Below are 24,932 nucleotides of genomic sequence, written 5' to 3' on the forward strand. Positions count from 1 at the left end.
GCCTAGACCAAAATGAAATGATCACCCCCTAAGCAAATTGCTTTTGGTTTATTAAATTAATGAGGATAGGAGAGAGAATAAAATAAGAAAGGGAAAAAAAAAAGAAAAAGAGCAAATGAATTTTAGACAATTTAATGGAGTAATTGAGAAGAGAGAGAATTAGTAGAACGAGTTATCGAAGGAGAGAGAGTTAATAGAATGATTAATGAGGAGAGGTAATCAAAGGAATTAATGAGAAAAAGAAAAGAGAGAATTAATGGCGAGTTAATGAAGAGAGATGAAAGTCTTAAAGACTTGTAAGACTGATGGGCATTTACATGAGGGCATGCTAGAGAATAGAAACCCATTCAGGGACCTCACCAAACCAACTTCAATTTTTTAGGTTGAACAGTTCTTTGAGAAGGACAGTAGATTGACCACCTGGGTCAGTAGCGTACATCTCAAATGATAGGATTATCTGTCCATTGTTTGCATCCTGTACAGCCGATCTCTTAATCTAGTAGATCGCTTGGACTTCTGAAAACTGTTCAAAAACTAAGTTCAATATGGATAGAGAAAATTGTAAAACTTCCATTTAAATTCAAGGGTGGCAGAACAAAAAAAAGTTCCGAGGAGAAACGGTAGTAAAAGGAAGCTACTCCTGGTAAGTGTTGTTCAGATTAGACTGCAGTGAATATCAAATAAACATTAGTCGCATCACAAGTTGGCCAATTAAGTTGCTGACGACCATTTAGACAAACGATGGCATCCTCATTACAAGTTGACCTTCCACAACACTGCAAATCGAATATGCACAAGCAACAGTCACAATTTAATGCTTGCTGTAGTGACAAAAGATATTGATGGAATTAATTGCCTATAGTTGAAATTGGTAGTTTACCTCTTGATATAATAGTAACAGAAGTCGGCCAAAATAAAGGTCTGAATAATTTCTGAAAGAAAAACTACTGGTAGCCACAAGTACCCAGTTCCATGGAGGAATATATAGGACCCACGGGTTTCAATGACCTGCACCACACATGGAGTTTGAATACAGAAAAACTTACAAATAGTATGAGTACCATAGCGGAAAGATTTTATACCAGAAAAACTTACAGCCCATCAACCGGTCTCACAAAAGGGGTGACCAATCAGGTAGTATTCAAAATTCACGGGGTTTAACTTTCTACTGCTCCTATATCAATGTTGTTTTTTCATCAGTAATTACCTGTCAAAATTTCTTTTTCCTCTCTCTTTCTTGCCCTAGTTTGGTTGAATATGAAGGTCAGGTTATATAATTGTCATGAAAAAGCCTTCACGATAATGGAGAGATAATCATGTTTAAGATGAGAAAACGAAAGAAGCATTAACATCCTGCCAACTGTCGCACATATATCCGATAAACCAGGAAGGGGGTTAGGAACCACTATTCTTGTTGTTCCACCTTGGAGATTGCCTAGGCCAAAAGATAACCTCACAATCAGCCTGCTTCAGAAAGCCGTTATGATTTATGAATGATCAGGAAAACAGCATTGCAACTAGCCCAGGAAAATGTCAAATAATTGACAATAAGCATCACAGGACTGGATTTTGGCCTTGGGGATCTCTAAGTTTCAACGCTAGAAATGGTGGGTTCCAATCCCTACATGTTAGATACAGATGCATATAGACACGGAGCTTGATAATTGCCCTTCAATTCAAACATGAGAAATTTTAAAAATTACACTTACCGTGATTATACATATAATGCCTAAGTAATTTCATGCGTAGCACAATATTTTCTTGCTATAACTCACCCGGAGGATCCAATGAGCACAGCCCAAAAATCTTGCAACACCCAATGCAAAAACGTAATGAGCAGTAAACGGCTCAACCATCTGAAACATTTAACCAAGAGAGACTATTAGTGATTAAAGAATAATAAACCACTGAATTAGAAGCTTAAAGAACCCAGCGGGATCCAAACCTTCGCATTCTGCATCAGACGAAGTTGAGGCAGGACTGATACGGATTCCAAATACACACAAAAGGCCCAAAGCATTCTGTTGATAAGTAGATGATGTGTATAAGGTTTGACAATTAGTGCAAAGATTGCAGAAGGAATCACCTGCACGAAATGATAATTTATTATGAAGAAGTGTACTCACAAAATAAAACAAATATTAATTTTTCTTTACTAGTTACTCTAGATATTTACAAGTTTCTTAAATTCCACAACCGAGGCTTTTACTTCAATCATTTTTGAGTGAGTAAATTAATTAACTCAAGAGAATAAAGTGTGATGGTGAAATAATGCTTCAACTCCTATAAATACATGGATATCCATAAGAAGCAAATATATATGCCAGTGGGTACCATGGCTCCTCCATGGTAGCAATCACAGGGTATTCAGGCTCATCATGATGAACCGCTCAATGCGTACAAGATCCAGAATGGAAAGAATTACTGGCCTAATCATGTAAAGCAGTCTCTCCTATAGTAAGAAAAATGTGGCTATACCTATCTGATAGGTAGGTTAATTTTGTGACCTTGAGTGGCAGAGGCCATTATATTGTGGGCCCTTAACTCCCTCGGTGGTATCAAAATTAGAACCATGGAGAGAGTAAGGATCCTACTGTCCTGTCCTGACTTGGGGTTTCCTTGATGTTAGAATGGTGAGTATTCCTTCTCTTCCTCCTCCATCATCATCATCTAAGTCTGGTCCCAATTATATGGGATTGGCTACACGAATCCTGTTTTGCCATTTCATTCAATTCACACAGAAAGACAAATCAGGATCAATGACCATGAGAACTTGGCAAAAGTTTAGTACCAGTTTCCAACCTGATGCAACCCTTCTTTATCTGGGCTTGGGACCAGCGGTATAAGACAAGCTCACACTGGCAGAGTTGAAAGTATTCCTCCTTAATACAATTAATTTAGTAAGGTTCTTGATAGAAACTTGCAGGTTAACACTAATATAAGGTCTATATAATGTTTTACTATGCTAGCAAGAGTTAAAGCACCATAGACTACAGTGAGAAAAAAAATGTTTGGGAAAATCAAGTTAAGTTTAAGACAATAAGTTATCAGTCAAAATTGACCTACATTACGATTTATGTTCTCACAGAAAGGCCATACAGAACAGATTGCAAATGACGTGGCAGGTAAAGTTTAAAATAAAATAATTAAAAATCCTGTTCTATAAAATGATACTTCATTTATAAAAATAAGTTATTCAGGTCATATCAACCTATATTGTATGATTCATGTACCAATTGCAGATCATCCGTTGATTACACAAAGCACAAATAGTCTGAGGCCTTATGTTATAAACCCAAAAATTTTTGCTTCATGTACTGATTCCCACATTCTGACTTGAATTTTGTAAACAGAGGCAGGTCTTCTATTCAACTTGTCCGTGGTGTTTATCATACTGAGATTTCATCTGTTGTTGGGCCTGTAGCAAATTTATTTTGAGCTCCTCAAGAATTCTGTCTCTTGCTGTTAGGTGGTTGGCAACAGGAGCTACTGAGGTGGATCTCTATCATAGGGAAAAATGGGGGAGGGTCACGCCCATAAAGTGCCTTGAATGGGGTCACACCTGTAGAGATATGGAATATTGGAATGTGGAATTGTACGACAGTTCGGCCCATGAGATCCACTGGGCCCACTGGCATGGATTACCACTGACAAAACATCACAAATATGTTTCCAAACATCTATTAATGGCCTCCATTTGACCATCCGTCTAAGGGTGGTAACTTGTAGAGGTGTTGAGAGTAGAGCCTTGGAGCTTGAAATATTCACACCAGAAATTACTTAAGGTAGGATCACAACCTGAGAGAATGGCCTTAGATGTGCCATGTAGGTGTGTGATTTCTCTACTGTTGTGACACTATATGGGTGAGACAATTGGCATGAAATTAGCATACTTAGGCGGTCAACCACCACTAAGATAATAGAGTAGCCTTTTCATTTGAGTAGGCCCACAATGAAATCAAGAAAGATTTCTTCCCACACTAAGTTTGGTATCTTTAGGGGTTGGTACTGGAGATTGGGCCTCATATTTTGGGTGTTGACAAGTTGGGCATGGTGCAACAAATTCCTTAATAATGCACTTCATGCCTATCCAATAATAATGTGATGCAATGTGATGATATGTTCTTACAGTACCTGAGTGTCCTCCTTTTGGCGAGCTATGGTACAATTGCAACCAGCGTTTAGGAAACTGGACTGGACTGGCCGGTCGGACAGATTGAACAGTGACCTGGGACCCTGGCTGGTTTGGTCACACCCCAATAACCACATTTGTTAAAAAATTGATGAAAATGGGCTGACCAGCCAATTTAACCGAAAAACCGGTGAATCGGTCCCGGTTTCATGAAACTGCTCAGGTCCTTAAATAATTGAAATTTTAAAATGTGTTTAAAGAGTTGAACCCATGACTTCTTGTTTTCATGTAGTACTTAATTACCACTAATCCACCTCTTTACTTATATCAATTAATGACTCTTTATTGTGCAAATTACTTTATTATGCATGTATTTTAAAGAAAATATAAATTAAGAGCCTTGGACCTTAGTCATTTACTTTAAAAATTAAGGAAATTGCCATCCATCTACCATATTTAGATATATTAAAATTTGTAAATATATTATATATAGTATTTATAATATATATAGATATATATAGATAGATAGATAGATAGATAGATAGATAGATAGATAGATAGATGTATGTATGTATATGCCACATCATCACAGTTCAACCCAGTTGAACCTATGACTCATGAACCTCTCCCTTCTAAGTTCTATGGCCGGTCCAATTCTTTGAACATTGATTGCAACAACTGGGGAAAGTGTGCTTAAGTGGATGAGAAGACCATGTTTGCTTTATAGAAAAGAGTTGAACCTTCCACTGTGTAGCCAGGTACCAGTTCTAGATCTTGGGCCCATTTAGAGTGTATTTTGTAAGTTGGAATCTTCTTAGGCTTCTTGCTTGAGAATGTCTAGTAGTAAGTATTTTGGTTGAGACTAATAGAGAAGAGATTTCATACATGAGTGACAGGGCACCTGTCGCTCTATTGGAAGTATCAGGCTTATACTCGATCACATAATCAAACCCAAGGTTCAAAATTTCGACACGTATCAAACCATATCAGCCAATACGTATCATATTGGAAGCCTCCCGATATGCCCCTACAGGGGGTGTTTCGGGGTTTAACCTGGTTTAGGGGGTAGAAGGGCCTTAGACTGACTTCTTTGAACCAGGTTCACAAAGAAAAGAAAAAAAAGAGAAGCAATGGCCGATACAGACCGATACACTGATGGCCTTGCTAAAATATGCTATTGGCTGGCCTACTTGCATAAGAATAGCACCTAGGCCACCCCGAAGCATCACATTCAAGAATAAAAGTTTTACTAAAATTTGGTAGGGCAAGTGTAGATGGGCTGGAGAGAGATTGCTTCAATTGATCAAATGTAGATTGGGTCGTGTTAGTCTACACAAAGGAACCCTTGCGCAAGAGTTGGGTTAATGGGCTTACCATCTATCCATAGTCCATACCCTTTTATGAATTGCCTATAATATCTAGACAGACCCAAAAATCCCCTTGTGACTTTAATAGATGTGGGTTGTTAGACAATGTATACCTTTAGCTCCAATCAAATTGATGTACATAAACATTTATCAATAAATGAATAAAGTACATTATTGTTTCATGTTCTTATTGGTGTGTTTCTGTGAATTACTCCTTAAACTGGACACTTATAAAACTCGTGTTAGTTTAGAATGTTCTTAGCCATTAGATAGACTTGGGGAGTTTATCCTAACAAGGCTGACACTGGTGTGCTACCAAACTGGTGGAGCAGCTTGTCTCATTTTCTAGGCTTAGACCCCAAGCACAACCAGTGGGTGTTTAGAAGAAACATTGAACCCCATCCAATTTCTAGTTATGCCACCTTGGAGATAGATGTGCCAACCAATGAAATCCATCAAGGGTCAAATATCTAGGTATGTAGGGGCAATTTGGGAAATTACCTGAGTGGGTGATCATAGTGAACCACCCCCTTTGTCAGGCAAAGTGAATATCAGGGTTTACACTCTCTCTAATGGAAACATAAATTGTCAGTAGCGGATTTCAACTATATTTGAAATCTGATTTGTAAAATGTATTTATATGTTATATTATTATTTTATGAAAAAGGTTTGCAAAAGGTTTTAATCCCATGATCTATCCGAGTAGAGAGAGTGACACTGCATTTTGTAGTCAACGAAGAAGTCCTTCCCTGTGGATAGTGTTTTGATGATTATGGGCCAAGTGGTTAGGTGTAAGAGACCATTACCGGGCTAATTACCTGATAGGCTTTATCTTATATAAGTCTATTATCCTTGGGTCTTCATAGGGCCCAAACTAAGCTCAAGCTGATTGGGTCAGGGGTTCACTGTCCCTGAGCAGTGAATTAAGCCTAACCTCTTCCAGAGGTGGGGCCGAATCCTTATGGACTTGTGTGAGACTTTTGTGGGTGCCACGCCATACAATATTTAGGCCCAAAGTGGCCATGCAACACCTTGGGACGTGAACCATTAAAGAAAATGGGCCTAAGGCCTATTACTTATATGATTAATTATGAGATCATTTGATAACTTAAGTTATCATGTGATTTTGGATAGAAAATGGGTATGGCTCTGGATATGGGGCACCTATTCTCTTAAGAAGATAATGATTATCAATTAAAGATAAAGTTCTGATCTAAATTTGATTTGGATCAGCTCCTAATCAGATTAGGAGAGTGCTCTATATAAGGGGGGACTAAGAGGGGAGGGGTGAATTCACCAATTCTCTCCGCTCTCTTGCTCTCTTCTCTTCTCCCTTGCCTCCTAGAAACCCTAATTCGACCCAGCTGTGATAGGGGCTGATTTCCATCAGTTCTCTACTATGTTTTTGCAAGAAAAACATCAGAGTATATCTGATTCACACACCCACCTCGATCCAAGCAAGTTGGGGACTGGTTTTGCTAAAATGGTGTTTTGCTGAATTGGCTTCATATACACACTGCACCATCTTCAGTTGGAGGCCGATTTTGGGATTGATATTGAGTGTGAAATACCACTCTAGGAGCTGCACATTGTGGTCTTTGTATCAGGTATAATCAGTTTTAATTTGGTTTTTAAACCTGGTCCGGTTCGGTGCAAGTTCGACCTCGAAATTTCAGATTTCAAAATTATCGGGAAATCAATTCCCGGGTGAGGTAGAAAATTTTTCAAAATTTGGCCAACCACTAAACATGGTTCGGCCATGTTTAATATGATTTCTAACTCTTCCAACAAGTTGAGGCCAAGACTTGATGGCAACCGCTTTTTTTTGGGTTTGGTTGAGACAACGTCGTTGCTTACCATGTGACCCAAATAATGAATCCGGATTTTACCAAAATCACATTTAGATTCTTTAGCAAATAATTGATGATGCCATAATGTATTTGTTAGAGAATATTAACCTATTCAAGGACCTCATCTAACAGTTTAAGCTTTTAGGCTGAATGGTTCTCTAAGATGGTTTCAGAGCCACTTTTGACCAAGTGGTCTAGTGTTCGATTCTCATTACCCTCATTATAATTAATTAAGTTTCAGCACAAGGTATGGGTGGGCCTGTGCTTGTTCACACTTCAAGCCCAATGGGATTTCGTGTGAGCGGGCGTGTTAGAGAATACCAACCAATTCAAGGACCTCATCTAATAGTTTAAGCTTTTAGGTTGAATGGTTCTCTAAGAGTATTAAATGTGATTCTAATATGGTCTAAGTGAGAGGCCCAATTTGGGCTATAGACAAGAATATCATAAAAAATACAAGTATGAAATGAAAGGTATGGATGAAATACCTTGTTCATGAGTGACTGAAAAATTGATGGTGTGTTTGTTAACCCAAATGGCATCACCAAAAACTCATAATGGCCGTCATGTGCCTTAATTGCAGTCTTGTGGACATCATCTAGGTGGATCCTTACTTGATGATAGCTGGATATTAAGTCCAATTTAGAGAAGATAGTGGCTGACCTGAGTCCATCCAAGAGCTCTTCAATCAGTAGTGTTGGAAACCTATCCTTCATGTTTATCTTGCTTAAGGCTCTGTAATCAATGCAAAAGCATCAAGTTCTACCTTTCTTTTTGACTAGAAGAACTGGTGAGGAATAAGGGATGGAACTAGGTTGTATATGTTGCTTTGATAGTAATTCAATAATGATTTTCTCTATCACTTTTCCGGGAATTTGGATACCTGTACACCCCAACATTTTTGGGTGGAGCACTCGGAGTAATAGGGGTTCTATGATCACTGTCTTGATGGTGGTAATCCTTGAGGTTCTTTGAATACATCCGTAAAATCTCTCAAAAGTTGTTGAAGAGCTATATGGGCCTCATGATGTGGCTGATCCTGATCTGTTACTGCCAACATTAGGCTATCTAAACCTAGGCCCATACTCATCAAAAAATGGTGGTTCGACTTCCCACAACACTTGAACATGGACTAGAGACTATGGGTTTGGGCTGTTACATATCTAACACCGTGAAGGTGGCAGTCCACCCTATCTACAAAGAAGTCCATTGTCATGTGGCTCCAATCACATACCATTGGGCCTAGTTGGGTGAGCCAGTGGACTCCCAATACAATATCAGATCTTGAGAATGGTAGAGGGTGCAGATCAGTTTGAAAGAGATACCCTTGTATCTTCATGGTTACATCTTTGCATAATCCTGAACAAGGAATGATATGGCCGTTGGCTACCTAGACATTGAAGGGTTGAATCTAGTATACAGTTAGGCCTAGCTACTTAGATAAAATTTCAGATACAAAGTTCAAGGTGTTGTCGCTGTCTATCAACACAGACACTATCTTACCCAGCACTATACCTTCAACCCTCATCGTTCTTGGACAGCTGGACCCGTTTAAAGCATGTAGAGAGATCTCAGGGGCATCTGGACTTGTTTCTTCTACTGTATTTGGCTTTGTAAGGTTTTCTACCGCTTCAAGATCATCAGTTTGGAGGAGATGGACCTTTTGGACCTTGCATTTGTGTCCTGGGCCAAACTTCTCCTCGCAGTCATAGCAGAGACCACACTCACGACAGGCTTGCATTTTAGCCCACAAGAGCTTCTTGAAGGGAACCAGTGCTTGTGATGATGGTTTATTGGCTTGGGCTGGTGATATCATGGGCCCTGGACTATATCATGGGCTGGTGATCATCCTATCTTCTTTAGCCAATTTAACTTCTCCTCCTATAGCCTTGTGAATCAGACAGTATCCATTACAAAGGAGGGATGCATGCTCTTCACTTCGACCTTGATATCCTCATGCACACCTCCAATGAAACACTCGAGCAAGGCTTTCTCTGGCCAACCTTGCACCCTGGTTTCAAGTTTTTTGAATTCTTGTCGGTATTCTCAAACAATTTCCATATGACAAAGCTTGGGTAGAGATTCGCCTTGATCTTCAAACCTTGCTCCAAATCGAATGCATATAGATTCGGTGAAGTCTGCCCACGAAACTTTAGGGTGAGAGCGGCTAAACCACTAGAACCAGAGTATAACCTTGGCTTATAAATGGAACGAAGTAACTAGACTCGTTGGTTGTTGGGGGTCTGTGGAATTCAAAGTAGCGCTATCTTGAAAATCTGGGGAAGTGGATCATGGCTGACGTACCTAGGGAAATCAAGTTTCCCTAGTTGAATACTAGATTGTTGGTTGTGATCTCTGCCAAAAACTTCATGATCTCCTTCCTGGTTGTTGCCATTTGCACTTCTTCCTAACCGAGCCATCACCGCAGTAACGGTTTCCTTTATTTATTGAAGATTGTTGGTGACCTTGTGCAGGCCGACCTCCACTTGGTTGATCCTGTCTTCTATGGTCTTAGATCGAATGCTTGACATTAGCTTTGATACCAACTGTTGGGTTTTTGCCCAAAACAAATACTAGTTCAAGATAGTATGATCTCTTGAGAAAGAGAGAGAGAAGTCTGAATCGAATGAAGGTACGTCTCCTATTATGCTTGATTTTTATTTATAGATGTACACCATACCAACTATTAGTTGTAACAACTCAAGAATCTATTTGTAACCAAAGTTTTAAAGCTCGGATCGTACACAAAACCATAATGTGTGATGGGTCACAGGTCAAATAGTTTTACTGCAAGTTGCAAAAAAATACAAAAAATAGAATTTGTATTTTATAATTCAATTGCAAGTGGCGGCTGGATGGTAAAAGTGCTGTTTCTTAACATAAATGACCAGGGTTCAAGATGTATTAAAGATACACAAAAATTCATAAAATGAATGATAGCTTGATGGTTTGGCACTTATAGATATAAGTTTGAGGTCTCAGGTTCAAGTCATCCCACTTGTACAACGATTCTGCTGGGTTTTGACTGGTTCTTCTGGTTTTTCTAAAACATAAAAACCGGGGATTAAAAAACTGGAATGCCTTCTGGTTCTCGGGTTAAACGGTCCAGCCGCCCGGTCCGGTCCGAGTGTTAAAGCATTGCTTGTAAACAATTCAAGAATCCACTTGTACACCAAAATTCCCACTTGCATCAAGCTGTTGTATAGCTGGCTTTACCCCACATTCCTTTTTCCTTGGATAGATTTTATGAATGATAGGCTTGCTTACTGGTTTTATTTTGTTCTTGGATTCTAACAGTTACCACCATGTCAGCTTCGTCCTAGGCCCCTCTTATTTTCTGTGATGGTAGGTTTAACAATCTATGATACTTTGATACCTGTATATGCCTAGTGTATCATTTTTGGGTATGATGCTGGATAGGCAGATACCGAATGAATACTTCTAGATGTATTCTAAAGCATTAACATTCTTAAAATATGTAAATTTGAACATTTTAACAAATTATACTATAAAAATATCTGCACAACCTACATATTTAATTAAATTTGCAAGACATAAGTCTTGAGAAATGGCATTTAGCTTCAAAAACTAGATATAAATGCATGATATAAGCATATTGCATGGGATACCCATATACATACGTGTGTTCAGGATTTTAGGAAATAGAGTCATATCCTCATTTTCCATGTTTGTATTTGTGTCTGTATCTGTATTTGGACAATGGGCATCATAGGTAACAATTCCTTAATTAGCATCTCATTGAAAAGGATGCAGGTGGAAGCAAAAGGAGTCAAGATATCCTTCTACCACTAACACTTCGTTAATATTGAGTTGTGCCATGAATTCTTGTATTGATACTCTAACTGAATAGAAAAGTGAGGGTTTTGGGTGTATTGGGGTTTAGGGTTTTCTACACGTGAGAGGCAGCTCACTTTGTATTCTCTATTGTTGTTCTCTATAGTGGATTTCTGCTCCTCCATCACCCATGGACATAGGCCAAAGGCCAAACCACAAAAATTTCTGTGTGCTCTGTTTCTTTCTTCTCTTTTCTTGCTTCTCATATCTCTGTTTTTCGCTTCACTTTACTGTGCCATTTGAATCTGGGTTTCTGGGTTTTGTGCATCAGTTACAAAAAGGACAAGCAAACTTTCTCCTCCTTGGATACCACTAGAGAAAATCTCTGAGGAACCAGTAACTCACAAGTCACCACCTGAACCTATACTCCGCACCCTAGAATAATTTAAATAAATATATTAAAAATCTTGGTGAGCATCCGCAGTGTATGCCTCTGCCCTAGGCTATCCCATGTTATGATTGAGGTCAGGGTATTTTGTCCTTGATCTATGAATGTGATTAGGTTGCTACCACAACCAGGTCTTCAGCAACCCTACTCTGCCCATTAAGTCCAATTTTCTGAACATAAATACAATAGGAAGGATATAACATGGATTAACAGCTTTAGAAAGAATAAAAAGTCTTTTAATGCAAGAAATAAACTTCCAGAGATGAATGAGAGAAAATGCTTTACCAAATAATATATTGGCATATTGTCAAGTTCCTTGATATAGCTCGACGTCAATTTGAACCGTATCATGTAAATAACCCAAAGAGTTGAAACACATGTTGCAAAATCAAGCACAGTACGAATGTCACCCTCCATGACAAAACTGCAATAGAGTCTCACAGCTAGGAATATAGCAGTGATCTCTTGAGTCTTCAAAGAAAGACCTAAAGAAAGCATTATTGGTCAGAAACATTACAATTTAATAATTAAAATATAATTTAAACAAATTTATTATGTCAGAAAAAACACATTCTAAGCTTGCACCTATGAAGGACCTTTGGAGCTATGCTGTATTCTGATAAAGAAATAGTTAATTTGTCCCAATATGAAGTGGAACTAGGTGTTACTTCCCCTCTTTTCTGCATTTTAAATGTAAATTAGGCCTAAGACTTAATTTAATTAAAAGCTATCTGTAAAGGATAACTTCAGAAAAAGTTAACAACTTCTATTACTTTTTATAATAAGTATATAAAAAATATCCATTACTTTATGCTTAACATGCAGGAAAATTAGAGAGTAGTGTACATAATTGGAGAATGGACTTTAAAATGTCAACCTAAAAAAAATACAAAATACCAACTAAATCCCATGCTTAACTCTATGGTCTGTAGTTAAAGCCTATTTATAATCCTAAAACAAAGGAATCTTGCATTGAATAAATAATAGTTATCTGGAAATTGTATGTAGCTTTAAATGCCTCTGTAGAACATTCAAACAGATACTTTACTCAAGGCCTGATTCATACCTCCAAAAAGTGATCTGCTCCTTTTTTCAACCTTGAACTCTGGAAGATTCCTTATTTGGAAAGTATCATGATTGTCAATTCCAAAACCTCTCGGTTTAAGTTTAAGTATATTTACTTGATTCCTTCTAAGCAAATATTGACTTACATCATTCAACACCCATAGCAATTGCTATTTCACTGAACCATACACCTCTCTTGTTTATGGTTTTAAATGTATATGTTATATACTTGTACTAGTTAGGGTCAATGGGCTTGGTTGGTTCAAAAATGCATGGCCTAATTCCCATGTTGATTAGTCTCGCTGTGATATCTAAACAGAAGCCTAAGTATATTATGAAAAAAGAGATGAATACCAAATGAACTAAAAGTTCAGTTTAGCACCACCTGTGCATTCCACCCCTGAAATAGGGTTTGCTTCTGTGTTAAGAAAATAACTGGAAAAATGAAAAGTCCATCTGGTAGGATTGGCATGATGTTGAACCATATGGACAATCTAATCTTTCAATCCATCGTCATAAGATGTAAGGTTCTCATCTTGAGAGGAGATACATACAATAGCATAAGAACAAGCTGGATTATTGTAGGAATTCAATAGCAAAACATCTAGCATGTAAATCAACAAGTTAAAAATATATTGTGGAATGATTAGTGGAAGAACCTAATCAAATGTGTCACTAGGAGATAATTTCTATTCAAATGTGTCACTAGATTTTAAATACCTTGACTATTTTTTTATCTATAAAACCAAATTTTATTAAAATATTGACAAATTATACAATAGTTACAGCATAAAGGGATAAAACTTATTCCAATCGATCAAGAAAATTTTATACAAAAGGCTTCCTTGGAACCTCCCCCCAATACATTTAGACTCTATTTATCCCTCCCCTTGCCTAGCCATACTATTTGCACATCTAGGCACCCATTGAAATGTAACCTCCAACTCCTTCAGCCAAATATCTGACTTCTCTTAGATTATATATGTAAGATCATATTCATTGTAGTTGTTTTTCAACCATCTCACCACCACTTTAGAATCTCCCTCCACAACAATGTCTCAATATTAAAGAGTTTTCCCCAGATTTAGACCATGTAATACACTCAACAATTGAGCCCTTGTTGAGTCACCATGTCCTATAGGCCCTGAAAAAAGAGCCAGAACATTTCCATCAGCATGTCTGAGTACTCCCCAATACCAGAAATCTCTGGATTTCCAATGCTACAACCATCAAAATTCATTTTAACCTTTATTGGGGCAGACGGCCACCAAGGAATAAGTCTAGCTCTAAAAGACAACGAGCTAGCAAGTGCTTGCCAATTCCTTTCTATGTTCAAAAGAAATACAATTAGCATCACCATGCACCCAATGTGCTGCTTTAATCAATATAGTTTCAACTATCGCTTCCCTGGCTTGGCATTTGTCCTCAAAGATCCTTTTGTTCTCCTCCCATATTGTCCATAAAAAAGCCTGCCCAAGTACATCACCAAAGTACTTTCCCACTTTTTCTTGGTGGCAAAAAAAAAAATGCTACACTGAATAAACTTCATAAATCAATTGAGGATTCCACCGCTTTCCAAGGAGTTGCCAAAGAAATAAATACCTTGATTATTAAAAGAAGAGAAAGTACAAACAAAACAATATCTCTGATTGTCCTTCAAGAGGACCCTTTGGTCCATACAGAAAATGAGATTCTCAACTAGAGCCTTATTTACAAGGAAGCATATGATGAGTAGCTCAAATAGGACCCCTTTTGTTTGCCTTCTATGCAAAGATTCGTGCACTACACTGTAAGAAGAACAAAATCCCCAAATGCAACATAACAAAATTTCTAAAAATAATTTGCTTTTATAAGGAAACGGAAAAGGAGAAATTTCGTACAAGATTTTATATTACAGTACCCAGTAATTAATAGCTAGTGTTTTCCAATGCCCAATTCGATTCTTGCCATATACTCATATAAAAAATAGCAATCCTATTTAAAAAAAATAACAAGTAAAAAAATAAAAAATTTGCTTTTATAAAGAAACAGAGAAGGGAAAACTTTATACAAGATTTTATACTACAGTATCCACTTATTAATAGCTAATGTTTTTCAACGTCCAAATCGGGTCTTTCCAGATACCCATATAATAAATAAAAATCCTATTTAAAAGTTAAAAAGTAAATCTCTTTATCTTCTCCAATCTCCATATCATCACTATGAGTATCTTCTAAGCATTTTACTTCGCTATTTCACAACAATTTTCTTACAATCATATACCACATCAATGCTAAACAACAGAGGATAAAGCACAACAAAATTTCGTAAAAAAAAAAATTAAGCACAACAATCTCAAATAACCAAACATGCTAGAAATTGAGCAGCGGGACAGAGCGTAGATACCAGAACAAGTCTTCTGGGTGGTGAGCTTGTATATCAAGACTATAATTCCTACCGCGTGAATTGCTTCCGAGGCGACGAAGAAGTGGTTGTGATCTTTAACAAAGAGTTGCAGAGCAACCAAAGAACAGATCATAGAGGCCACAACCAGGAAAATCTTCACTTTCATGGACTGTCTCCGAACCCATCCGAACAATACGTTTACAGGCGAGTTCCTCCTCCTCCCCATGCCGTCTTGATTCTTCTTCTTCTCCTGACCGAACCAATCGATCGATGAATAGAACAAGAGTGATTCAGAGAAGAGAAAGAAGTCGCAGTCTTGCTGTTGCAGAGACAAAAGTAAGAGACGTTTGTTTTGGTTTTTTGGCGAAATGAGTCAATGAGGACACGAAAAAGACATGCAAGCAAAACCAAGTAGGCGAGAATCTGCGATACGGGGATTTTCCATTTATTAGTCTAATAGCCAATAATTTACTGATACGTGTCCTAAATATTTATTAATATCTCAAGTGTCATTAGTTTTTGACTTTGACGAGTTGGACTTTGAAAAAAAAGATGTGTTCCAACTTCGAATAGATCATGTTCTACAGAGAAGTTTCTAGGTTATTTAATTGTAAAATAAATAAGATTGGAATCTATTTAATAACCATAAAATGCGTTGGATTTGGAAAATTAGGCTCAGTTCGGAAAGAGTATAAATAGAAATATGTACAGTACAAATACATACAAAATAATATATCTTAAATGCGTTTAGACCAAGTCTAGATGACTTGCCAACAAAATAAGTTCCAATACTCTCAAACATGATCTGACACCACACATCTCATACTTGGCCGATCCCAATCTCATTGTGAGATGTACAATATTGGATCTTGTTAGAAGGGTGTTGAAACACATTTTGTTGGTTGGACTAATGTTCTAAGAATTGGACTGGGTAGGGCTATTCATAAGAATGCCCAACCCGACCAAACCGACCAACCCGAACCGACCCAACCCGAGTCGGCCGGGTTTTCATTTATATTGGTCGGTTTCGGGTTGGGCACATACAAAAACTGATATCTCGGGTCGGTTTCGGTTTTCACATAAGAAAACTGAAATCGACCCGACCCGAACCGAATTAATCTTTCTTCTACTAGTTTGGTAGTTCCTATTTCCTAGTTTGAATAGTTTCCTAATTCCTACTAGTCTTCTAGACTTCTACTAGAAATAGAAGGCCCATTAGGCAATTACAATTAGAATTCAATTAATTAGGTGTCATTTTTTAGTACAATTAGAATTCAATTAATTAGGTGTCCTTTTTTAGTTTTTTACCTAGATTAGGCAATTACAATTAGAATTCCTACTAGAGCTAGAAGGTCCATTAGGCAATTACAATTAGAATTCCTAGTTTCCTACTAGTCTTCTAATTCCACTTTTGTCTTCTCTTAAAATCTTCTATTCTCTAACTTAACTTGGTTGGTCTGCCCCCCTCAACTCAAGTCCTCAACTAATTCAGAGTTTATTCGGCTTTGTACAGGAGCAAAACCGAAACTGACCCAAACCAACCCAACCCGACTCAAACCGACCAGGTCAGTTTGGCCTATCAGTGGGTCGGTTTCGGTTCCCACCTCTAGTAACTTGACTAGGTCGGGTCGGTTGGGAAAATCCCATGAAACCGACCCATCCCGACCCGTGAACACCCCTAGGACTGGGCATAGAACCAGAAAGGGGAGAGGTTCATGGGTTAAGAGGTTCAATTGGGGTTAAACCGCGATTACATGACATATATATATATATATATATATACATTTTACATCTTTTAATATACTTAAATATGGTGTATTGATGACAAGTTCCTAAATTTCTAAAGCAAATTATTAGGGTTAAGTCTCTTAATTTTCATTTTTTAATACATGCGTAATAAAGTAATATTTACAACAAAGAGTCATTAATTAACAAAAGTTATGAAGTGGACTAATGGTAATTAAGTAATATATGAAAATAAGAGGTCATGGGTTTGAATCTTGTTAGGCACATTTTAAGCTTTCTATTAGTTAAGGACTCGGGTGGTTTCATGAAACTAGGATTGATTCACTATTTTTCCAGTTAAGCCGGCCGGTCAGTCGATTTTTAACCACGACAATTATTTGGGGTATGACCGAATTGGATAAGGTCTCAGGTCATGATTCAACCGGTCCAACCAATTGGTCTAGTCCGATTTTTTAAACATTAGGTAGGACATCCCAACTCATTTGGCACTAGTGGCACGTTGGGAGTGTTGAGCAAGTAGTAGATCCTATTGGAAAATAAGGACCCTCTGAGTGGGATATATTCCGAACCTTTAAAAAGCAATAACTTTGAATCTTGTTAGGCACATTTTAAGCTTTCTATTAGTTAAGGACTCGGGTCGTTTCATGAAACTAGGACTGATTCACTATTTTTCCAGTTAAGTCGGCCGGTCAGTCGATTTTTAACCACGACAATTATTGAGGTATGACCGAATTGGATAAGGTCTCAGGTCATGATTCAACCGGTCCAACCAATTGGTCTAGTCCGATTTTTTAAACATTAGGTAGGATATCCCAACTCATTTGGCACTAGTGGCACGTTGGGAGTGTTGAGCAAGTAGTAGATCCTATTGGAAAATAAGGACCCTCTGAGTGGGATATATTCCGAACCTTTAAAAAGCAATAACTTTGAAAGAATGACATCTCCCCACATAATTAGTCATAAAATTCATGGACCCACAACCATTCAACCTCATAGTGGGCCTCAAACATTTTATAATTGATGTTGGGGTGTTATCATTTGTTACATGGCCTGTTATACAACCATCGAGTCTGGATCTCCTACCAACAAAATATGTCCCAACACCCTCCCAATATGATTTGGTACGGCACATCTCATACATTGCATGTCTCGGCCGGTTTTATGGTGGGCCTCAATCTCATTGTAAGATGCTCGGTGTTAAATCATATAGGAAGGGTGTTGAGACATGTCTTATTGGCAGGAGATCCCAATTCACTAAATTGGATTTCATCTTCACAAAATTTGTCTTCACATCATCCTTTCTGCACTTGCATTCGTGCATTTGGAAAATCTCAAAACTTAAATGTTTTTATTAATGTGGAGATGTTCTTTATGCATGGCTGCAAATGTTGTGAGCATAGTGTGAGGACAAATTTTGTAAGACCAAATTTGGATTCCTAAAAGTGGGAGATGTGTTTTATATGGTGGAAATTATTTAAACACTCACTAGTCCACCACCTTGTACATGTGATGTATGTCAAACAAAAAATTATTACCATAGAGGAGAAGAAAGATTTCAAGGGTGAAGAATTGAATAGTTCGGCCCAACCCCAAGAGCCTCAATATATAGATTAATGAAATAACAATATTTACAAAAAAGCCCTTGTAGGGCTAAAGAGAAAATAACAATAAAATAAGAGATAAAATACAATAGGGACTACATTAATATGGTACATTAGTGAGACTCTTCACACTCCCCCTCAAAACTGATGCAACTTACAAGGAATAGGTGTTTGGATCTCGTCATGGCCTTTGTGAAGATGTCTGCAACTTGTGTATTGGAGGCAACATGAGGGACAGAGATAGAGCCCGTAAGAAACAAGTTGCGGATAAAGTGGCAATCCACCTCAATATGCTTCGCCCTTTCATAAAAGACAGGATTAGAGGCCATCTTAATACCACTAGTGTTGTCTGCGTATAGAGGGATGGGTGTAGGAGAGGAATGATCCAATTCCTGAAATAAAGATTGAAGCCAAACAACTTCGCTACAAATAGATGGCATTGCCCTATACTTTGCTTCCGTAGAGGACTTGGAAATAGTTTGTTGTTTCTTGCATTTCCATGAGATTAGAGAATCACCCATGAAGACACACCATCTAGTAGTGGAATGACGTGTGTCGGGGCATCCAACCCAATCTGCATCAGCATAGGCACTCAGATGTATAGAAGAAGATGAAGAGAAGAAGAGACACTATGATAAAGAGCCCTGAACATAATAGATGAACCAACGTACCTCAATTAAATGGGGTTGATGAGGGGCGGAGACAAACTAACTTACAACCTAGCAAAGACAAGTTGGGTTGACGAGTGGTGAGATAGATGAGAGATCCCGCAAGTTTCTGATAGAGGAAGGCCTCAAGAACCAAGGAACCTTTTGACTTGGACAATTTGACATTCAACCCCAAGGGAGTGTCTACTCGTTTATCGTCGGTAAGACCAGCCAACTAGACAAGATTAGAAGCATACTTGTGTTGGCAAATGAAATACCCCGAGAATTCCTTTGAACTTCAAGTCCCAAGAAATAGGTAAGAGGGCCTAAATCCTTTGAACTTGAGCTCATGAATTCCTTTAATATCATCTCCAGTCAACATGTCATCCACATACAGGAGGAGAATTGTAATACCTTGGGGTCTTTTCCCCATAAAGAGAGAGTAATCAAAAGCACTCTGGTTATACCCGGCTTACACAACATCTCTGATTTTTCAAACCAAGCTCGAGGAGTTTGCTTTAGCCCATAAATAGATTTCTTCAACCGATAGATGAGGGATGGATCACATCTAGTTGAAAGATAGTCCAAGAGTGTACAGCAAAGAGGGCTAAGAGAACACAGACTATAGTGATCTTGGCCATTGGGGCAAATGTCTTCTCATAATCGATGCCATACTCCTGCATATAGCCCTAAGCCATAAGCTGAGCTTTATATCGGTCTAAAGACCCATTAGATTTCAACTTGATGGAGTAGACCCATTTGCTCCCAATAACAGAGCCATTTGAAGGTGTTGGAACTAGGTCCCAAGTGTTGCTCTTGTGCAAAGCTTGAATTTTTGCATCCATGGCATCTCTCCATTGAGGATTGCTAATGGCCTATTAGTATGAGCGGGTAATATTTGTGGAAGACAAAATAGTAGAAAAGGATTTATGATCTAAAGGAAAACCATAGCAGTCAGGTGATCTAGATATATGTGTAGAACGACATAAAGGAACAAGAAGAACATCCGAGGGGTCTAAAACAGGAATGTCACTTACAGGGTTATCTGAGATGGGTGAAGGATCCAAACCGGGAGGAAGAGGGGTCATAGACATAGGTACTGGACCACGAACTCGCTTGCAAGAGAAGATGAGTAGATCTTTCTTGGCAGTTGATGATGAAGCATCCTATGAGTCAAAATCATACAAAATAGAAACAAAGGGTGTAGATAACTTGGAAACTCCTGAGAAAAAAAGATATGCTCAAGAAAAATCACATTATGAGAAATGTGAATATAACATGCAGAGGGATCATAACAAAGAAATTCCTTAAGATTAGGACTATATCCCACAAAAGCACACATGACAAATTGAACTGAAAGCTTTGAACGTTCACGAGGGGGAAGATGTACAAACCATAGACACCCAAAAACATGAATATAGGAAAGATCTAGGGGGCATTTAAACATCTTTTGATGAAGAGATATGTTATCAAGAACCGATAAAGGGATACAATTAATAAAATGCATAACCGTACTATTATCCTCTACCCAAAAGGTGGGAGGCACATGTGACTCTTGTAGAAGAGTCCTCACAACATTGAGAATGTGCCCATTCTTTTGTTTTATCACACCATTTTTTTGAGGAGTGTCTAGACAACACCGTTGGACTTGTATGCCATGATTTTTCAAATAAACCTGAAATTCTCTATCACTATATTCTTCCCCTAAGACGGAGCATAAGGTCTGCACACTTGCTTAAAACTGAATTCAAACCATAGTATGAAACAACCGAAAGATTTGAAAAACTTTTGACTTGTGTTTGAAAAAGTAGATCCAAGTGTACCTGGTACATTCATCAATGAAGAGTACAAAATACTTGTGTCCTAATTGAGAAATAATAGATGAACTCCAAACATCACTATGTATAATTTCAAAAGGTGAAGTAGCATGTTCAACTTTGTGAGTGAATGACAAAATATGACTCTTACTTAAACAACAAGAAACACAAGATGTATCAAAGGATTTCATAGAAGGAATTTTAGTTCCAATAAAACTAGACTTAAACAAATATTTAAGTTTTTCAGAGTTTGGGTGACCCAAACATTTATGCCACAAATCCTAGACATAGTTTCTCTGACCCAAAATAGGACTCAATGTAGAAGAGCTCAAATAAACAGATGATGGTGCTAATTGTGATATCTAAAACTCCAATGCAAACAAACAGCCTAGCCTATGCCCCTTCCCTTTCACATTCCTAGTGCATCAGTCCTGAATCAAACAACCATCAGAGGAAAAAGTTAGAATGTGACCATCAACTAGTTGACCAATTGAAATAAAGTTATTAATAAGTTTAGGGACAAGGAAAGTCTTGGAAAGGGACAAGATTTTGAGGGTGAGAATTTGAGACACAAATCATCACTCTCAATAATGTCAAGTTTCTTACCATTAGCAGTGACAATATGATTTGTTTGATGGTTCAGAGTAGGCTCCAATCATTTGATTTGTAGCACCATAATCAATTATCTAAACTTGAGAGGGAGACGAATAGTAACCAGAGATTTCACCAGATGGGCCAATAGTAGAAAAAGCAAATGAGGTAGTAGAGGATACCATTTGTCATATCTCTTCCTTATTCATGGAAGTAGAGGATTCTCCCTTGGCTATAGAGGCATCAGTCATCTGTCCCTCGAACACCTGATAAGCCCGTGGTTTATTCTTCTTCATAGTGCCCTTGGATGGATGAATTGGGCAGTCTTAGAATGATATTACCATGTTGTTTGCAATAGGTGCATACATTCTTATTCTTATAGTGTGAAGCTATATGTCGAAACCCCTTAGACTCATAACATTGAGCTTTAGAGGGATTCCACAAGATTTCGGACTCCCATGTGCAATAAAAACAATATCAGTCCTTGAATCAAGTTGTTTTCCCTCTATATTTGCAGTAGTCAAGAGTTTAGTCTCCTTCCTCAACAACTCTCCCATCACAGAGTCTAAATATGGAAGAGTTCCTTTACTCAAAATATTTGACCTAATTATTTCATATTCAGATCTCAACCTTATAAGGAATTGTTTCACCTTTCTACTCTCAAAATGCTTTTGTAGATACTTGACATGCTCTATGGGATCCGATGGTTCAGTGTGAACCAGTTCATACTCTACCCATAAATCAATGAAACTTGCATAGTATTCCTGTATCGTTTTTGTCCCCCTAGCAATAGGCTGATATTGCTAAGAGATATTGGACTAATGGTAAACCTTCTTCAAATAGGAATGCATCTCATGGGTTGTTCTCAATCTTCTCATAGGAACAAAAATATGAGGTGCAATAGAACTTAGAATCCATGAGACTAATCTTCAATTACCCAACTTCCATTATGCAAAGGCTTTGTTGTCTGCATCATCAGGCTTGCAGACAATGTCATTCAAGTAACCTTCACGTCCCTTGCCATCAATGAATAAATCGAAATGGAATTTCCACATACTGTAGTTGGTTCCATCAAATTTCATAGGGATAATATCTACTTTTTCAACCATTAGAAATAAATAAAGGCAACCTAGGGAGAAAAGTAGTAGCACTGATATTTGTAGTTCAGGGTTGTTAACCACTTCACTTAATTCAACAGTAGTTTAAGTACTAAAAGGTAGTATTGCATCAACTAAACACAAAACTTTCTTAGAGAAAAGGAACTTAATATCAAGGTTGCAGCAAGCAATGCAGACAAATAGCAATGAAATCTGGTCTAGAAGAGAAATATAATCAAATATCTTCAATACTGATATGCCACTTTATAAGGAATCAAAATCCTCTAAGAAACTATACAGAAAAACACCAACTAAAGTGTGTGTTGTGTTGACAATCCAACCTGAGTGTTCCAGGACTATTGAACCGAGGAGAGGATTAAATATCCCCCAGTACTAAATACAACTCCTACCAAGTAACCAAAGGGTAAAGATACCCAAGGATAGTACACAAAAAACTAGGGTTCTAAGTAAATGATAGTCGGTTGAGAAAATAAAGAGATTCACCAACCAGATGTAGGGAGTTTTCCAGATAGGGTATTACTTTGTGCAGTTGAAATCAATCACCGATAGAATTCAGATGAGAAGCTTGAAGAGGAATGTAGTAGGTCTATTGAAACCCCTCAATATGAAGCAATAGTAGCCAAGGATTTAGTGTTCGAAGCTTCGGGAATACTTGAGAATACACCAATCCAAGGAATGAAGAAGAAAACTATTGTCGCCCTAGAAAGAAGACCAGAACTCCTCCAAAAACTTGTCCAACCTCAAAGAACATTTCTGAGTCAGTAGAATAGACTAGGGCGACACAACCAATCAAGTTTCTTTCCAAACAAAAGATTTCCAGGAGAGTTCTAGGAAGACCTCTCTTGATAAAATTGTAGACTGGAGAGCAAGGACTAGGGTTAATCAGAACAGCCCTATCTTCAAACAAAGTACACAGAAATCAGTAACCTTTGAGATGCCAGAGAGTGAGCATGAAGCAAGTACTGATTACAGAGCAACCTGCTCTGATACCATGTCAAACAAGTAGATCATACTAGATAGGAGAAGAAAGATTTCTGGGGTGAAGAATTAAATAGTTTGGCCCAACCTCAAGAGCCTCAATATAAAGATTAATAAAATAACAATATTTATAGAAAAGCCCTTGCGGTGCTAAAGAACAACAAAATAAGAGATACAATACAACAAGGACTACATTAATATGGTAAATCAGTGAGACTCTTCACAATGTGACCTTTCTTGTTTAAAGTTTGAAGTTGAAGGGATTAGACTTGGTACTTGATGGAGGGTAATTTGACCCGACCTCCTAAATAAGGGACACGTGGATATGACTCGACGTAAGTGACAGCTCAGCATGACAGCTTGGCCACAACTCGGTGTAATGAGCTCGCTGAAACCCCAACAGAATAGCTCGCCACAAGACAGCCCACTATAGAACGACTTGCTGCAAGGCAGCTCGCTATGAAGGAGCTCGCTACAAGAGAGCTCGCTACGAAGGAGTTCGCTACAAGGGAGCTCGCTACAAAAGAGCTCGCTATTGAGTAAACTGGAGTCTTCGAGAAACTTCTCATCCGACAATACCATGCTTGTCAGACTGCTCCCACGTCTTTTGTCTGGCGGCGTCGTGCACGCCGGCTCTGCATAATGTCTCTCAACTGACAGGACCGTACCTTGCGACGTATACCTGCACCAATCAAATCAACCTGACGAATAACGGGTGTAGCAGAGAATCAGAGGCGGTTACACCCAATTTGACAGAGCGTTAATATATAAGGGCTCCGACCCCCAAGGAAAAGAATAATTGAATTTTTGTAATCGAAAACTACGCATCTTCACTCTTAGCATTTATTTCTTCACAACTCTCTAAGCTCTACACAGAGTTCTAACTTAAGCATTGGAGTGTTCCCGCCGGGCGAGCTCCCCGGAAATCCTTCGTCTTTTCTTTCTCAGGTGCTGTCCATTTCCAGCTAGGAACGAGGCCCCTGCTAGGTAGGAGTGACCAAATCGTGCTACATCATTTGGCGCCGTCTGTGGGAAACGCTTCAAAAAGCCTCTCACCAAGCAACTTCAGTAAGACTTCAATGGCTTCCTCCAGCAATGTCGGACGAAGTGCTGACCAAAACACCTCCGGAGAATGACCTCAGCTCCCTACCGTCTGCATTGACCAGTTCACTGTACCCCTCTCCGCAGATAGAGTCCCTACCCTTAGCGCGCCTCAGGTTATGGCGCCAGTAAATGCTCCACTCCCTTCGCTGGTAGAGGTGACCTTTGTAGAACCATCAATTCTCCCGGTGGTTCGACAAAACTAGCTAGAAAACCTAGTACACTGTGTGCGAGCTATGCAAGCTCAAATTTAGCAGGCTCACCAGTTTCAGCTGTACCAGCAGCAAATGC

The 24,932-nt window shown here is 38.4% G+C and overlaps 1 protein-coding gene across 5 annotated transcripts in view; it reads right to left on the bottom strand.

The window, feature by feature from the left end:
* Window positions 1–514: 514 nt before the first annotated feature.
* The window catches only part of LOC104609437 (uncharacterized), a 42,651-nt gene continuing 18,233 nt past the window's right edge, over window positions 515–24,932 (bottom strand). For 3 of the 5 annotated variants that reach the window (XM_088901077.1, XM_088901076.1, XM_088901078.1), the window contains exons 3-8: window positions 15,043–15,465; window positions 11,878–12,077; window positions 1,946–2,086; window positions 1,776–1,856; window positions 881–1,008; window positions 515–776 (exon numbers count right to left, since the gene is read on the bottom strand). In XM_088901077.1, the coding sequence (XP_088757203.1) occupies window positions 731–776; window positions 881–1,008; window positions 1,776–1,856; window positions 1,946–2,086; window positions 11,878–12,077; window positions 15,043–15,268 (822 nt within the window). In that variant the 5' untranslated portion in view covers window positions 15,269–15,465 and the 3' untranslated portion in view covers window positions 515–730. The remainder of the gene's footprint in view (window positions 777–880; window positions 1,009–1,775; window positions 1,857–1,945; window positions 2,087–11,877; window positions 12,078–15,042; window positions 15,466–24,932) is intronic. The other 2 variants (XM_088901079.1, XM_088901080.1) reach the window with 1 other exon arrangement.

The sequence above is a fragment of the Nelumbo nucifera genome, chromosome 3 (assembly GCF_055504915.1).
Source record: "Nelumbo nucifera cultivar China Antique chromosome 3, China Antique-T2T, whole genome shotgun sequence".
Lineage (NCBI taxonomy): Eukaryota > Viridiplantae > Streptophyta > Magnoliopsida > Proteales > Nelumbonaceae > Nelumbo > Nelumbo nucifera.